At 32.4% G+C, this 14,473-nt stretch overlaps 1 protein-coding gene across 8 annotated transcripts in view; it reads right to left on the bottom strand.

Moving 5' to 3' along the window:
• The window catches only part of PPFIA2 (PTPRF interacting protein alpha 2), a 668,498-nt gene that overhangs the window by 211,728 nt on the left and 442,297 nt on the right, over window positions 1-14,473 (bottom strand). For all 8 annotated transcript variants that reach the window (XM_051962865.1, XM_051962864.1, XM_051962862.1 and 5 more), the window contains one exon: window positions 13,689-13,790. In XM_051962865.1, coding sequence (XP_051818825.1) covers window positions 13,689-13,790 — 102 coding nt within the window. The remainder of the gene's footprint in view (window positions 1-13,688; window positions 13,791-14,473) is intronic.

Raw genomic sequence — 14,473 nt, forward strand, 5'->3', positions numbered from 1 at the left:
TCTTTTGCTTTATTACCAAGTAAATCATTACACAAATAAATAGATATATTTATGACACTATATATCTATGCTATACATATATGTATATATATATATATATATATATATATATATATATATACAGTTAAGGCATAGATTTCATCATTTTGTGTGCTTGCTTTATGTAAACAGAAATATATCATGATTAGCTTAAAAGTTAATATGGTGAGCATAAAGGTTTGTCTCTAAGATCCTGAAACAAACTAAATATAATTGATGGGTAGTCCTTTGGTAGTAACATAGATTTGCCAGTATGAGGGCAGATATCAATAACTAGCAGTTATCAAGCTAGTTTAGTGAGAGATAATGAGATATTAATAAAGTAAATATAACATTATACATATAAGGCCAGATTTTTTTCAAACTGTTGGTTACATTTGTTGATTTTTTTTTTCTCCTTTTAAGTTTTTTTTTTCTTTGTTATAAGGAATGGTTTTCTTGGAATGGAGAGATATATTGGGAAACGTAAGTGATACCAGAAAAAATAATAAAAGTTTCCAAGTAATCATAGTCATCATAATAATTACTACTCCTATCATTATGTATCACTTCCATTAGCTAATCTATTACTGTATACTTGGTAGATGTTAAATGAATATTTGTTGAATTGAATTCAATTCTCTTACTGATACAAATTGTGTTTCAATTTCTATTAAATTAAATGACCTATTATTGAAGGACATACATTTATATGAGGGCAAATGTGCCAACTATGGGGAATTACACAGCTGTAATAATAACAGTCTGGATTTATCTTAGCACAGCTAATCTTAATAAGGTTCTCTAGCTCAAAGGAAAAAAAAGAGAGGGGCTTTTTATCTATGCATTTTAAGGAATGGTTCAAACACAATTTAGCTTTCCTCTTGTAGTTTATGACCCCTGAGATGGATAGAATTATAGTTTTATTATTTATAACTGACATTAAGATTGAAATCACAGATGAGGGCTTTATATATCTAAGTCACAAACCATGGAAGATTACATAAGGAAACTGTGTTGGGGGCAATCTAATTTAGTGGTACAAGAATGAAAAAAGAATTACTTTAGTTGGCGGGAAATTATTCTAACCACAAGTCGTGTCTCAAAAGCTCAACATTCAAGATCCCAGATATTAAGGATATAAAGGTTTATTATTTGGGGTTTTTAAGCTAATGCCCTCCAACCTGGTAAGATTATATATGTGTATGTGTGCATGTGTATGTGTGTGTGTTTATATGTATGTTTATTTACTTCTTTATTTTGTTCTCTATCCCCATACTTGTGCCCTGTTTATTTCTTTTTTCAATTAATTCACATTTCTTAGGCAGTTGTTGGCTCAGTGGATAGATCACTGGGTTGGGAGTCAGAAAGCCCTAAGTTCAATATAGTTTTATACACTTTCTAGCTGTATGACCTTCAGCAAGTCACAATCTCTGATTGCCTGTCAAAAAAATTCACTGGAAAATGAAATGGCAACCCACTCCATTATTTTTGCCAAGAAAAAATGGACTCTCATTGCCCTTACCTATTACCAAAGTCCGTTCATTTTTATCTAGGTAATATGTCTCATACACATCACTTTTTTTCCTCTGATATTGTCATCATCTCGGTGTAGGTTTTCATTTTCTCATACCTAGATTATAGCTTTAGCCTTCTAACTGGGCCTGCCATAAGTTTCTCTTCACAACCATCCATGGTCCATTCGATTGTTAAAAGGATCTTCCTAAAATACATATCTGACCAAGTCACATCTGGTACTCAGTAAACTTCAGTGGCTCCCAATTACTTCCCGAATTAAATATAAAAGTCTGTGTTTGACATTTTTTTTTATTATAGCTTTTTATTTACAAAATATATGCATAGGTAATTTTTCAGCATTGACAATTGCAAATCCTTTTGTTCCAACTTTTTCCCTCTTTCCCCTCATTCTTTCCCCCAGATGGCAGGTATTTGACCAATACATGTTAAAAATCTTAAAGTATAAGTTAAATACAATATATGTATACATGTCCAAACAGTTATTTTGCCGTACAAAAAGAGTTGGACTTTGAAATAGTGTACAATTTGTCTGTGAAGGAAATCAAAAATGCAGATGGACAAAAATAGAGGGATTGGGAATTCTATATAGTAGTTCATAGTCATCTCCCAAAGTTCTTTCACTGGATGTAGCTAGTTCAGTTCATTACTGCTCTATTGGAACTGATTTGGTTCATCTCATTGTTGAAGATGGCCAGGTCCATCAGAATTGATCATCATATAGTTTTGTTGTTGAAGTATATAATGATCTCCTGGCCCTGCTCATTTCACTCAGCATCAGTTCATGTAAGTCTCTTCAGGCCTTTCTCAAATCATCCTGCTGGTCATTTCTTACAGAACAATAATAATCCATAATATTCATACCACAATTTATTCAGCCATTCTCCAATTGATGGGCATCCACTCAGTTTCCAGTTTCTGGCCACTACAAAGAGGGCTGCCACAAACATTCTTGCACATACAGGTCCCTTTCCCGTCTTTAAAATCTCTTGGGATATAAGCCCAGTAGTATGTGTTTGACATTTAAACCTGTCTTCCTAACCTGCTCCTTCAGAACTCCTTTCTAATTATCTTACACCTTATTAACAAACTCTATGCTCCCAATTTCATACAATCTTCCATTCAGTGCTCTGCTTGTTATCTTCCCAATAAGAAACTCCATCTCCCAGTTCAATACAATTTCACTGTTTTCCCATATCTAGAATGCCCTTTCTTCCTATCTCTGCCTCCTAGTTTCCTGATCTCCTTTAAGTCCCAGTTAAAATTTCACTTTCTACAGGATCACTTTCCGGATACTCTAATTTCAATGCTCTCCTGTTGTCAAATATTTTCTTTCTTTAAAATATATTTTATTTAGTTCCCCATTTATTATTATATTTTATATTATATATTTATTATTATTATTAATATATTATATTATATTATTATATATAATATAATATATTATTAATAATAATATTAAATATTACCCATTTATATGTAACAAAAAAAAACAAAGGAGAAAGAATACACAATCATTAAAAATAAAACTAAGCTCAAAATTTTCTTCCTCACTTCTGTCATTCTGATCTTCCTTAAGAAGACAATAAAATTGAGAGTAAAAATAAATAAAAACATGAACACTGAACTAATAAATAAAACTAGGAGCTGATTTTATGGAGGAAAAAAGATTTTTAAAAACTGGTTAATTTAATTAAAAAATTAAAAAAAAAAGAAAAAGAAAACCAAATTACCACTATTAAAAAGTGGAAAAATGAATTCATCACTAATGAAGATGACATTTAAGCACTTATTCAGAGATATTTTTCCCAATTAAAAGTCAATTTTAATTCACTTTAGTGAACAATTAAGTGAAATAATCATGTATTTAGCAAAAAAATAGATTTCCCAGTTTAACAGAAAAGGAAACAAAATACTTAAACAACTCTGTCTTGGAAAAAGAAACTGAATAAGTCACCAATGTATTCCTTAAAAACAATTATCGGATTGTCCAGATAAATTTATAAGTAAGTTCTACCAAATACTCAAAAATCAATTATTCTAATACCAATTATTTGGAAAATAGAAAGTAAAGAGTAAATCTCAACAGACTGCTTTCATGACATAAATATAGTCTTCATTTCTAAACCAGGGAAAGTTAAAAACATAGAAAGAAAACTATAGGCCAATTTTCCTAATGAATATAGATGCAAAAATTTAAATAAGATTTGAAAAAGGAGATTACAGCAATATATCACAAAGATATACACTATGGACTTAAAGGATTTACAAAGGAATGTGAGGGAACTGGGGACAGCAAAGTTGTTCATTGCAGCGACTAAGAAAACCACACTGATTCCATCTTGTGACTCAGTACTAATGCTAACTTAGTTTCTATTAATTTATGGGTCTTAATTCAATTTCTGTTCTGTGAGAAAACTTTATTTATCTGGGAGAATTGGGAGAAAAAACATACTATATTGTTTGAATCTTGCCCTGTGTGTTGGATATAACTGGACCACCTCTTCCTACTGTTTAGAGACTTATAACCAGGGATCTACTGACCAATCAGATCCAGAGAGTAGAAGCAGAGTTTACAAGCAATCTATACATCTTAACCCATGCTGATCAGTCAATTACTGTTTCCATATTCCTTTGACTGTCTGCAGACACTTGGTGGGGAGGAGTAGATCATCTCTTATTTTTTTTTAATTCAAGGACTTGAATCTTTACCTCTTAACTTGAAAAGTCCCTAATCATTCATCCAATTAAAAATAAGATATTTTTCTTTTAAATTAATTGGCCGTATTTGATTGTTTTTAATGTATAAAAGACTGTCTTCTCCTGTATTTGGAATCTAGGTCTAACCTGAGGAAGTCTGGTTGCAAATTGTTAGGCAAAGAACATGTATTACTTAATAAAATGATATGTATGTGTATGTATACAAAAATATATCCATGCTTAAGTATAGCCTGCCTATAGGAGATGGCAACAATGAAAGAGGACAAATAAAATAAAGTAAAAAGTGCATGGCAGAGAACAAAAGAATAATCTACAATGAAGAAAAGATGGATAGTCCTGAATATAATGTCTTCTATTACTATATTTTCTTAAAATGAAAATTTGTTATATATTTTGAACTCTCCCAAAAGTTCTGCACAACATGACAATGTTGTTTGTTTTTTCCTTTTTTTTCTATTTTTTTCTTAATTTATATTTTAAATTTTAAATAAATATTTAAAAAAAGAAAACAACTTTGAAATAATATAGGTGAAACATGTTACCCATATTTTGCCAAAGAGGTAATTCACTCAATAAGCCACATGTTTTTAGATAGAACCAATGTAGAAATTTGTTTTGATGAACTATACAGGTTTGTTGTCAGGATATTCATTTTTTGTTTTCGATGAGGAGAGGGAATAAATAAGAAAAGAAATAAAGACTAATAAATAACAATGATAAAAATGTTGTATAACTAAAGCTTAATTAAACAAACATATGTGACAAGAATACCTGAAAAAAATATTAAATAAAAGCACCAGGTCATAAGATAGAAAGTTTAAGTCTGATCTTAGACCTTAATTCCTAGCTGTGTGACTTTGGACAATGCTTAATCTCTGTTTGCCTCAACTTCCCCATGTATAAAACGGAGATAATAGCATCTATTTCCTAAGATATGTTGTAAAGATCAAATGACATAGTAATTATAAAGCATTTGCACAGTGCCTAGGACAAAGTAACCTCTTTATAGATGATGAGGATGATGATGGTAGTGGCAGTGATGGTAGTGGAGGAACAGGAGAAAGAGGAGGAAGGAATGTTGACAATTTGGTTTTATAGTCTGCAACTTCCTGCAACAATTAGATATTCTACTAACAAACTGAGCTTCATATCTACTTCAGAATCATTATGTGTTTGACAATGTTATTACTTTTTATATATTCACTCCTTTATATGTTTACTCCTCTATAAAGCAGTATGTTGCAAGAAAAGATAGTCTTAAACAATTGGAACAGACATTCATTCTTGCCCCCAGCTTCCAGTTAAAGTTCCTCTACTGAAGAAAATGAAAAAAGTAAATCACTATCAATCATTGAAGTATAGTGATGATACATTTTGTGGTTATAGATTCTTCCAAAATTAGCACTCAGAATCACAACCACTACAACTACCTTTTGATTTTTTTTCTTAAAGAATAAGAACTAAAATAGAATTTTCTTTAACTAAAAGGAATGGCAATCTAACTAAAAGGAATGGCAATCAATCATTTATTACTTAATAATCTTTTTTTTTAGCCTGACTTTGCAGAGCCATATATGGGAACTTGAGGAGAAATCGAATTTAGATAAGACACTGGCTGAATCTTTGTGGAATTTTTCCATTCTAGTAGGAGGGATAAGGTATGTCCTGAATGGATAATCATAACATACATTCCATGATAGCTGAATTAGTGTTATTTTTATCTCCCCCATTATAATGTAAATTCCAGGCTCTCTGACTTTTATATCTACATTAGAGTACTTAGCACAGAGTCTGGCATGTAAAGACAGAGATAGGGAAAGGACTTGTGATTTTACTGGCTTTGTGATTTCATTTCATTTCCAGGAATTCTTGCAGGTCAACAACTTCTCTGAAATTTACTTCTTGGAAAGTTGCCTAAATTATTGAAATGTTAAATGATTTACACTGCATATTATACATGGGACTTAAATTCAGGTCTTCCTTCCTATCTTTCAAATTAGCCCTTAAAGCTGCCACCACATTGCTTCTTATTTGGTAATTAATTACTTGAGGTAGTTAGATGGCTCTGTAGAAAAAAGGCCTGGGTCTGGAATCCGAAAGACATGAGTTCAAATTCCACCTCAGATATTTACTAGTTGTGTCAATGTGGGCAAGTCACTTAAACTCTGGTTGCCTTAATCAATTGGAGAAGGAAGTAGCAAATCAATCCAGTATCTTTGCCAGAATATTTCCATTGACAGTATTTTCCAAAGATTTATGAATAAAAAGTACTTAATACTTTTTCATTTATTAATATGGAATTACACTCATTGGAAGAAGACCTGTATTGATCATCTTCTTGGAGGACTTAGCATTTAAGTGGGACTTTAAAAGACATGTAAGATTCTAGAGGTAAAGAAGAGAAAAAACAATCTTGTTTGTAATGGGCTGAGACTTGAGTTGATGCACTGAGGTCCCAAGCATGTGAGGCTAAATAGTAATTGGACCATACTCTATTAATATATGCTTGGAGAAAGAATGGCCCCCGCCCACTCTTTATGCAAGTCCTGATGTGTTGTATAGGAAATGACGTTTTTGGTAGGTGAAGGCAAGGAAGTGGGAAGTGAAGCAGAAGGAGAGACTGCTGGCTGGTGTCTTGACACAGCTGCTCGCATTGCCATTGCGACGGGCCCTTCATCTCCAATCCCCCTCTGCTAGCTGGCTACCTGTCACAGCTGCCCATATTGCGATCGCAATCCTTTTTCACCTCTTCACTTCAATAAAGATTGAAGATTTTTCCTGACTCCGGCTGATTTTAAATACATGGTCATCACACTTGTTCCTACCTTTACAATGTCTCCCATACATATACTCCTTTCTCTATTCTCAAAGTCATCATCTTATTTTAGAATCTTATCACCTTTCACCTGAAGTATTGCCATTATCTTCTAATTGGTCTTCCTGTGTTGTCTTTCTCTATTCCAATCCACTTTTTACTTAGCTGACCCTATCTTCTCCATACTCAATAAGCTCTAAAAGTCTCTAATATTGTTAGATTAAAATAAAATACTCTGCTGTTTGACATTTCCTGTTTTTTACGTTGTCACTTTATAGGCTCCCTATATAACTTCCCTTTCCACAGGCTGACATTCAAGAACACTGGTCTCTGATCTTTTCACATGGCAGACCTTCCTTAATCACCAGGCTTTTATACTGGATATACTCCACGGATAGAATTGTCTACTGCCTTACCTCTGGCCTCTTAATTTCCTTGTATTCTTTCAAGAGAGCCCAAATTTCACTTTTTATAGGAGATTTCTTCTAACCTCCACTCTACGCCACCCAGTTGTTAGTTCCTCTATCTATAAGATAATCATCCATCTATTGTATTATAAATGTTTGCTGACAAAAAGCATTTAAAGAGAAAATATGCCAAATGAAAAGGAATAAAAAATTATTAGGAAAGTTTGGGACTGCTTTATAATCTTGACGATAGAATATATAGTGGGAATGAAAGCAATGAACATTTTCTTTTTAAAAGTGAGATAAGGTAAGAGATCAAAGACAGGACAATTGTGATAGGATAAAAAGTATTTAACTGAGGGTCATCTTCTGAACATCACTGGTCTTATCACCTCAAGAATGTGTTTATATAAATAAGAATTTTCACTCATACAACTTATATGTGGAATGCTCTGTGTTTGGGAGAGGGAATAAGCCATATACTTATCAAAGATTTGTAAAGGTTAATAATATGTATTATAAGTAAAGGTGCTGAAAATTATTGTGTTTGACAATATTAGGTTGCTATGGGCATTCCCTATACAGGCTATGTTTTCAGGAAGCAACAATGAAAATATCAAGTATTAAGTCCTCAAAGAAATAAATGGGAGTACCAGATCATCTTACTTGTTTCCTGAGGAACCTATATGTAGGACAAGAAGCAACAGTTAGAACTGAACATGTAATAATGACCGGTTTAAGATTGGGAAAGTAGTACAAAAAGAATATATATTGTCACCTTATTAACTTTTATGCAGAGTACATCATATGAAATGCTAGACTGCATGAATCAAAAGCCATAATTAAGCTTTCTGACAGAAATATCAACAATCTCAGTTAAGCAGATGATACCATTCTGATGGCATAAAGTGAAGAGGAATGAAGAAGCCCCTTGATGAGGGTGAATGAAGAAGTGTAAAAGCTGCATGAACCTTAACAAAAAAATAAACTAAGACAATAGCAACTTTGTTCCATCACTTCCTGACAAATAAAGTGAAAAGAAATGAAAGCAGGTTTCAGATTTTATATTCTTGGGCTTGAAGATCACATTGCAGATAGCAATTCCATCCACAAAGTCAAAAGACTTGTTCCTTGGAAGGAAAGCCATGGCAAATCTGGACAACATAGTAAGAAGCAGAGACATCTCCTTGCTAACAAAGTTACATATAGTCAAACCTGTAGTTTTTCTAATAGCAACATATGGCTGTGAGAATTGGAGTATAAGAAAAGCTAAGTCCTGTAGAACTGACAATTTCAAATTAGGGTATTAAAGAAGAGTTTTGAGACTCCTGGATAGCAAGGACATTCAATCAATACTTTAAGAAATGAATTCAAGCTATTTCTTGGAAGACCAAAAACTGATGCTGAATCTTAAATACTTTGACTACATAATGAAAAAGATGGGATCCATTGGAAAAGATGCTGATGTGGGAAATGAAAAAAAAAAAAAGGAAAAAGGGATTAGCAGAAAAGGGGATGGATAAATAGTGTCATGGAAACAACAAACATGAACTTGGATAGACTTTGAGAGACAATGGAGGATAGAAGGCTTTACTTGCAATGGCATATGGGGTCATGAAGAGTCACTATGACTGAATAACTGAACAACGATATGCATAAGATCAGTAAATCAAGTTATTATGACAAAACATATTCTAAGAAGGAAAATATATTTATACATATATAGATATATATGCATATGTGCATGCATGTACATACACACATACATGTGATTTTTTTTTTTTTACATAAACCTAAAAGCAAAATAAAAGACAAAATGGCATAATGAAGAAAGAGATGGACTCAAGAGTTCAGTGTTAGGAAGGATTAGGTTAAAGTCTCTTTTTACTTACTTGGCACTTAATTTGTAGGGGGTTCTTGGTAAATGTATTTTCAATAGGATAAAAAACACAGGTCCAGACCAATAAATAAATAAATATTTTGGATGTAATTAAATAATTTCTTCAACATTTAACAAAGGAGATAAAAAGATAAAAATATAGATTTTCACTACCTGTGTTGATTCTATTGCTCTTAATAAGAGTTTTAGTTATAATCCTCTTTCATCTTAGAAAAAAGCATGTCTATTTCCTTTTCCCCATTAAAAACAATCTCTTTATTTATTAAGCCATTATTTAAGAGAGCAAAGGATTTTCTATCTTTATCTGTTAATTCAAGTTGAGTTGTACTTATTGGTCTGTTCTCAATTCTAAATAAAATTGAATGTTCATTTTTTTTCTCTAATTTTGATTCTTTGATTCTTTGATTCCAAAGAAAGCAGAGTACAACAAAACTGGAATGAATAATTTTAAAATCATCATGAGAAAGGGGTTCTAAAAAGCAATCTGATCACTATTTGGTGTGCATGGGAGGACAACAATTGCTAAGACAGAAAAGGCTAAGATACTCCTTTGTCTTGTCATGTTTTTCTTCTGTCTCTCTCCAGAGAAAACAGTGCAGTACTTTGGAAACAAAAGAAAAAGGGAAAACTGGACAACAGGGATTAGATACCCAAAATAAGTAATGACAGTAAAGGAAATTTTGTTTCTTGAAGAAGTCAAGTCATTCTGACTGGATAACCTGCATCTGGCCATTGAAAGAAATAAGGTGTACCTGCTGGAATCTTTGATGAGACCATTTTGCCTTTTATCTTAATTTTAGATTTATGTTAAAAAAAAAAAAAAGAAGCATATATATGTGTGTTGTACATGCAGATATAGCTATATATGTAGATGTGTGTGTGTGTATATGTGTGTGTTATGGGCCAGATCTATACTTAAAACAAGGATTCTTACAAGGTATTAAGTCAGTGGAACTGATAAGACAATGGTTATCTAGTTTACTATGGTGATTAATGGTTCTCTAGTTCAGTACATGTAGTTAGTACTTATTATAGTTCTATAAGATTGATACCTATGATAATGTAATTAAAATAGAGCATATAAGCTGAGATAAACTCAGCTAGATTCATTCACTCTATCTCACACCACCTTGTTGGTAGGCTCTCTTCCTTTGCTCCTCCACTAAAACCAAGACTCCAAAAAGTCTTCAAGAAAGCTAGCCAGGCCCCAGGCAAGGAGATAATAAAAAATTTAGATTTTGGACTTTAATACCTGGCTATTTTCGTGGTGATTACTCTATTGAAACAAAGGTTGGTCCAGAGACCTCCAGAAAACCAACAAGAACACTACATATATGTTTAAATGTGTTTTCCTTCCTAGAATGTATTTTGTCATAACTGACATATTTACTCATCTTATGCATATTGTTGTTCAGTTATTTAGTCATAGTGACTCTTCATGACCTCATACATCATAGCAAATCAAGCTGAGACCTGTTGAGAAAGGTAGACTTTTCTGTGATATATGAAAGATCACATGGAAATAGAGTCACACTAATTTTGTCCTGATTTTCAATGTTCGTGTCTGATCATGTCACTCACTTGTTCTCTTGACAATTCTCTCTTGCTGATAAGATAAAAGAAAAACTTCTGTTTGAATTTATAACTCTACAAAATCTGATTCCAGTCAAATTTCTAGACTGATTAATGTGTGTGTTTCTCCACACAGGTTGAGTTGCAGCAAATTTGGTTCTCTTTGCTGTCTCCTACATGTGACATTTACGTTGAAGATATTCCATCTTCTATTCCTGAGTCTTTACAGAGACATAAAATACATACTCATTTTTACTTCCTAGAATTCCTAACTTTTCTTGACCAGCTGAATGGTACAATAACATTGATCAACTTGGGGTCCAAAAATCTTGAGTTTGAATCTTGCCTCTGTGAAATGTCCCCTCTGTATACCCACATCTACTTATTTATAAAATAGGGATAGTAATAATACCTACTTCCTAGAGCTACTGTGAAGATCAAATGGAAGAATATGTATAACTTATTTTGTCATCTTTATAGTGCCTTTAAGTTCTATGTAAGTGCTAGATATCATTTTAATGCCTAGTTCCAGCATAAATTCATATAAAAAACCCATCCTGATATCCCCAGGCATTAGTGCACTCTCCCTCAATTATATTTTATTTTCTTTGATACATTCTGAATTTATTTATCTTTGTATATCTATGCTTTTCCCAAGAAAATGAAAACTCTCTAGATTGGGGCTTTCTATTTTTATCTTTTTAACCCCAGTGCCTAGAACAAATCCTAGTTGAATGAATGAATAAAAAAACTACTTTGGGGCCATCTGACTAACATCCGGGAGCAAAAATTGTCAGAGTAAGATATTCAAGGAAGAAGTAATCCTTATAAGTCTGCTCTGCTCTATTTAAAGGTCAGAAACTTAGGATATGGCAATGGGAATTAGGGTAGCAGTCAGTAGAGAGACTCAGAATCTGATGAATAAGGTAGATATCAAGATATGGGTAAAGAGACTATAAGACTTCCAAAATATGGGGGGAGAAAATAAAAGAAGATACTGGATAATATTTTATATGTGGGCAATTTATTCATAATTTTCTGAGTGAACAGAAAGGTGGAACAATGATTAGGAACACATTTACAATGCCAGGCAAATGAAAAGAACATAGGCTATTTTCAAATATCTGATAAGATCACAGAGATGGACACAGGTGAAAACACTATAATTATAATCTCACTGACAGAAGAAACTTCTAGATGGAGTACCCTGACTACTAATATAGGTTAACACCTTATAATTTTAAAGAGTTTTATAGCTCACTTAAAGGTTGAGTAATTCAACCAGGTTTCTACAATTAGTACACACATGTGTATATATGTGCATATGTATGTGTATGTGTATATAAATATATGTATGTACATAGGTATATATATATATACATATATATATATGTATGTATATATGTATATATATGTGTGTGTTTATATGTGAGAATGGGTGTATGTGTATATGCTTGAGATAAGACCTGGACTTGTCTTTGTGATCCTAAAATCTGCTTTTGATTCACTATGCCATGCTACCTCTCGGATAAAAGCCTAAGGAAATACATGAATTTTGATCACATAAACATTATGCACATAGAAGGAAATGTTACTGCTAATTTAAGCCCAATGGTTATTTAGTTATGTTTTTATTTTTTATATATCTTTTCTAAGACCAGTCATAAAAGATATAGTTTATTCATAATATTCATTTTCTTGGATATTATTTGTAATAGCTACAATGCTCAAAATATAAAAGAGAAATTTCTTTGCATCTGTATACTAGAATTGAATGCCTATACTTAAGACGACTGTGCTTTCCTACAATTAGTAACTGCACTGACTTTACAGAGTAAGGAATGGAATATTTTATGTTTAATCTATATATAACTTATTTGTATATATATATATGCTTATATGTAGTCTACTTGAGTAAAGTAAAGGGCAGGAATTGTTTTTGCCTTTCTTTGTATAATCACTGCTTAGTAGAGTTCTTTTCACATAACAGGCAATTAATAAAGGCTTGTTGACTTGACAAAAGAAATGCAACTGTTTTCTCTCTTATGTGAGGACAAAAAATGTTGTTAGACAGTGATAATGATGAAATACCCAATTTCTTAAAGAAGATCCCACGTTCAATTTTATTTTTCCCCCATAAAGCTATAAAAAATGAGACCGGGGAGGACTTTGGTAAGCATAGTATTTAACCCCAAAAGATGTAACTTGATTAGTAAACAGGAGAGGGAAACCTAGAACCCACATCTCCTGATACCATTTCAGTATTCTTGTCACTGGTTAAATTTTAAAATAGTATGTGCATAGTCACATAATCTTTAAAAATCCAAATATCATTTTTAAGCTGGTAAGGGCACATGTGATTGTCCGGGACTTCTATGAGGCAACTGATAGTACAGTACATAGAGAGCTGTGCCTGAAATCAGGAAGACCTCAGTTCAAAACCAGCCTCAGACACTTTTACAAACAGTGGAATCTTTAACATGGAAATACTGAAAATCCCTACAGGTTGTGTTAAGGATAAAATGAAAGATTGTTTGTAAGAGCTATAATACTAAAATACAAAAGGGAAATTTCTAGCTAATGGCATATAATAGACAACATATAAATGTTTATTTCCTGCCCTTCTCTTTGTCTATGTGAATCTTTGCCTAGCAAAGAATCAAAGGAAGGAAACCAATTCAAATGCAAGATAAAATCGTTCTGTGTACTTCATGCTTACTCTTGTGTTGTTTCTCTCAGCCTTAAGTTCAGAAATTTCTTCTTCTTTTTCTAGCAATTGCTCCCGACATGCATTTAATTCTTTTGTCAAAGCAGCAAATTCCTGAAAATGAAATAGAAATAGTTATGGAAATGTTTAAGTTTTTTTCAACTGGTGTTATTAAACTAGCACTTAAAAAGACATGAAAGTTTCAAATATACAAGAAAATTGATGTAAAATATTTCCTCGTGATTTTTAAGATGTCTTCAAATGAAAACATAGAATACACAACTACTAATGTATAGGCCAATAAATATTGCTTTCACCACAGCTTGTTTACTCTGAAAAAACTGATAAAATATTTTCAGAGTGATAGTACTTTGCTTCCAAATATTCTGTTTTGATTACTAACAAGCAAATACTTTATTGGTATGGATAAATGTCATGTGTTTTCCCAAATCTAGCTTCTAAAAATCAGAATATATCTGTATATTTATTTTTTTTTTCTTTTTGGTCAAAAAGGTGTGTCTTTTGTTGGTTGTTGTTCCATCATTTTCTATCACATTTGACTCTTTGTGATCGTTCCTGTTGGGATTTTCTTGGCAAAGATACTGGAGTGGTTGCTATTTGGCATTTTCTGGATAAAGATATTAAAGTAGGTGACTATTTCCTTCTCCAGCTCATTTTACAGATGACGAAATTGAAGCAAATAGGGTTAAGTGACTTGCCCAGGGATTACAGAATGTGTACATGTTTGAAGCCAGACTGGAATTTAAGAAGACAAGACTTTCTGATTCCAAGACCAA

This window comes from Antechinus flavipes, chromosome 5 (genome assembly GCF_016432865.1).
Source record: "Antechinus flavipes isolate AdamAnt ecotype Samford, QLD, Australia chromosome 5, AdamAnt_v2, whole genome shotgun sequence".
Lineage (NCBI taxonomy): Eukaryota > Metazoa > Chordata > Mammalia > Dasyuromorphia > Dasyuridae > Antechinus > Antechinus flavipes.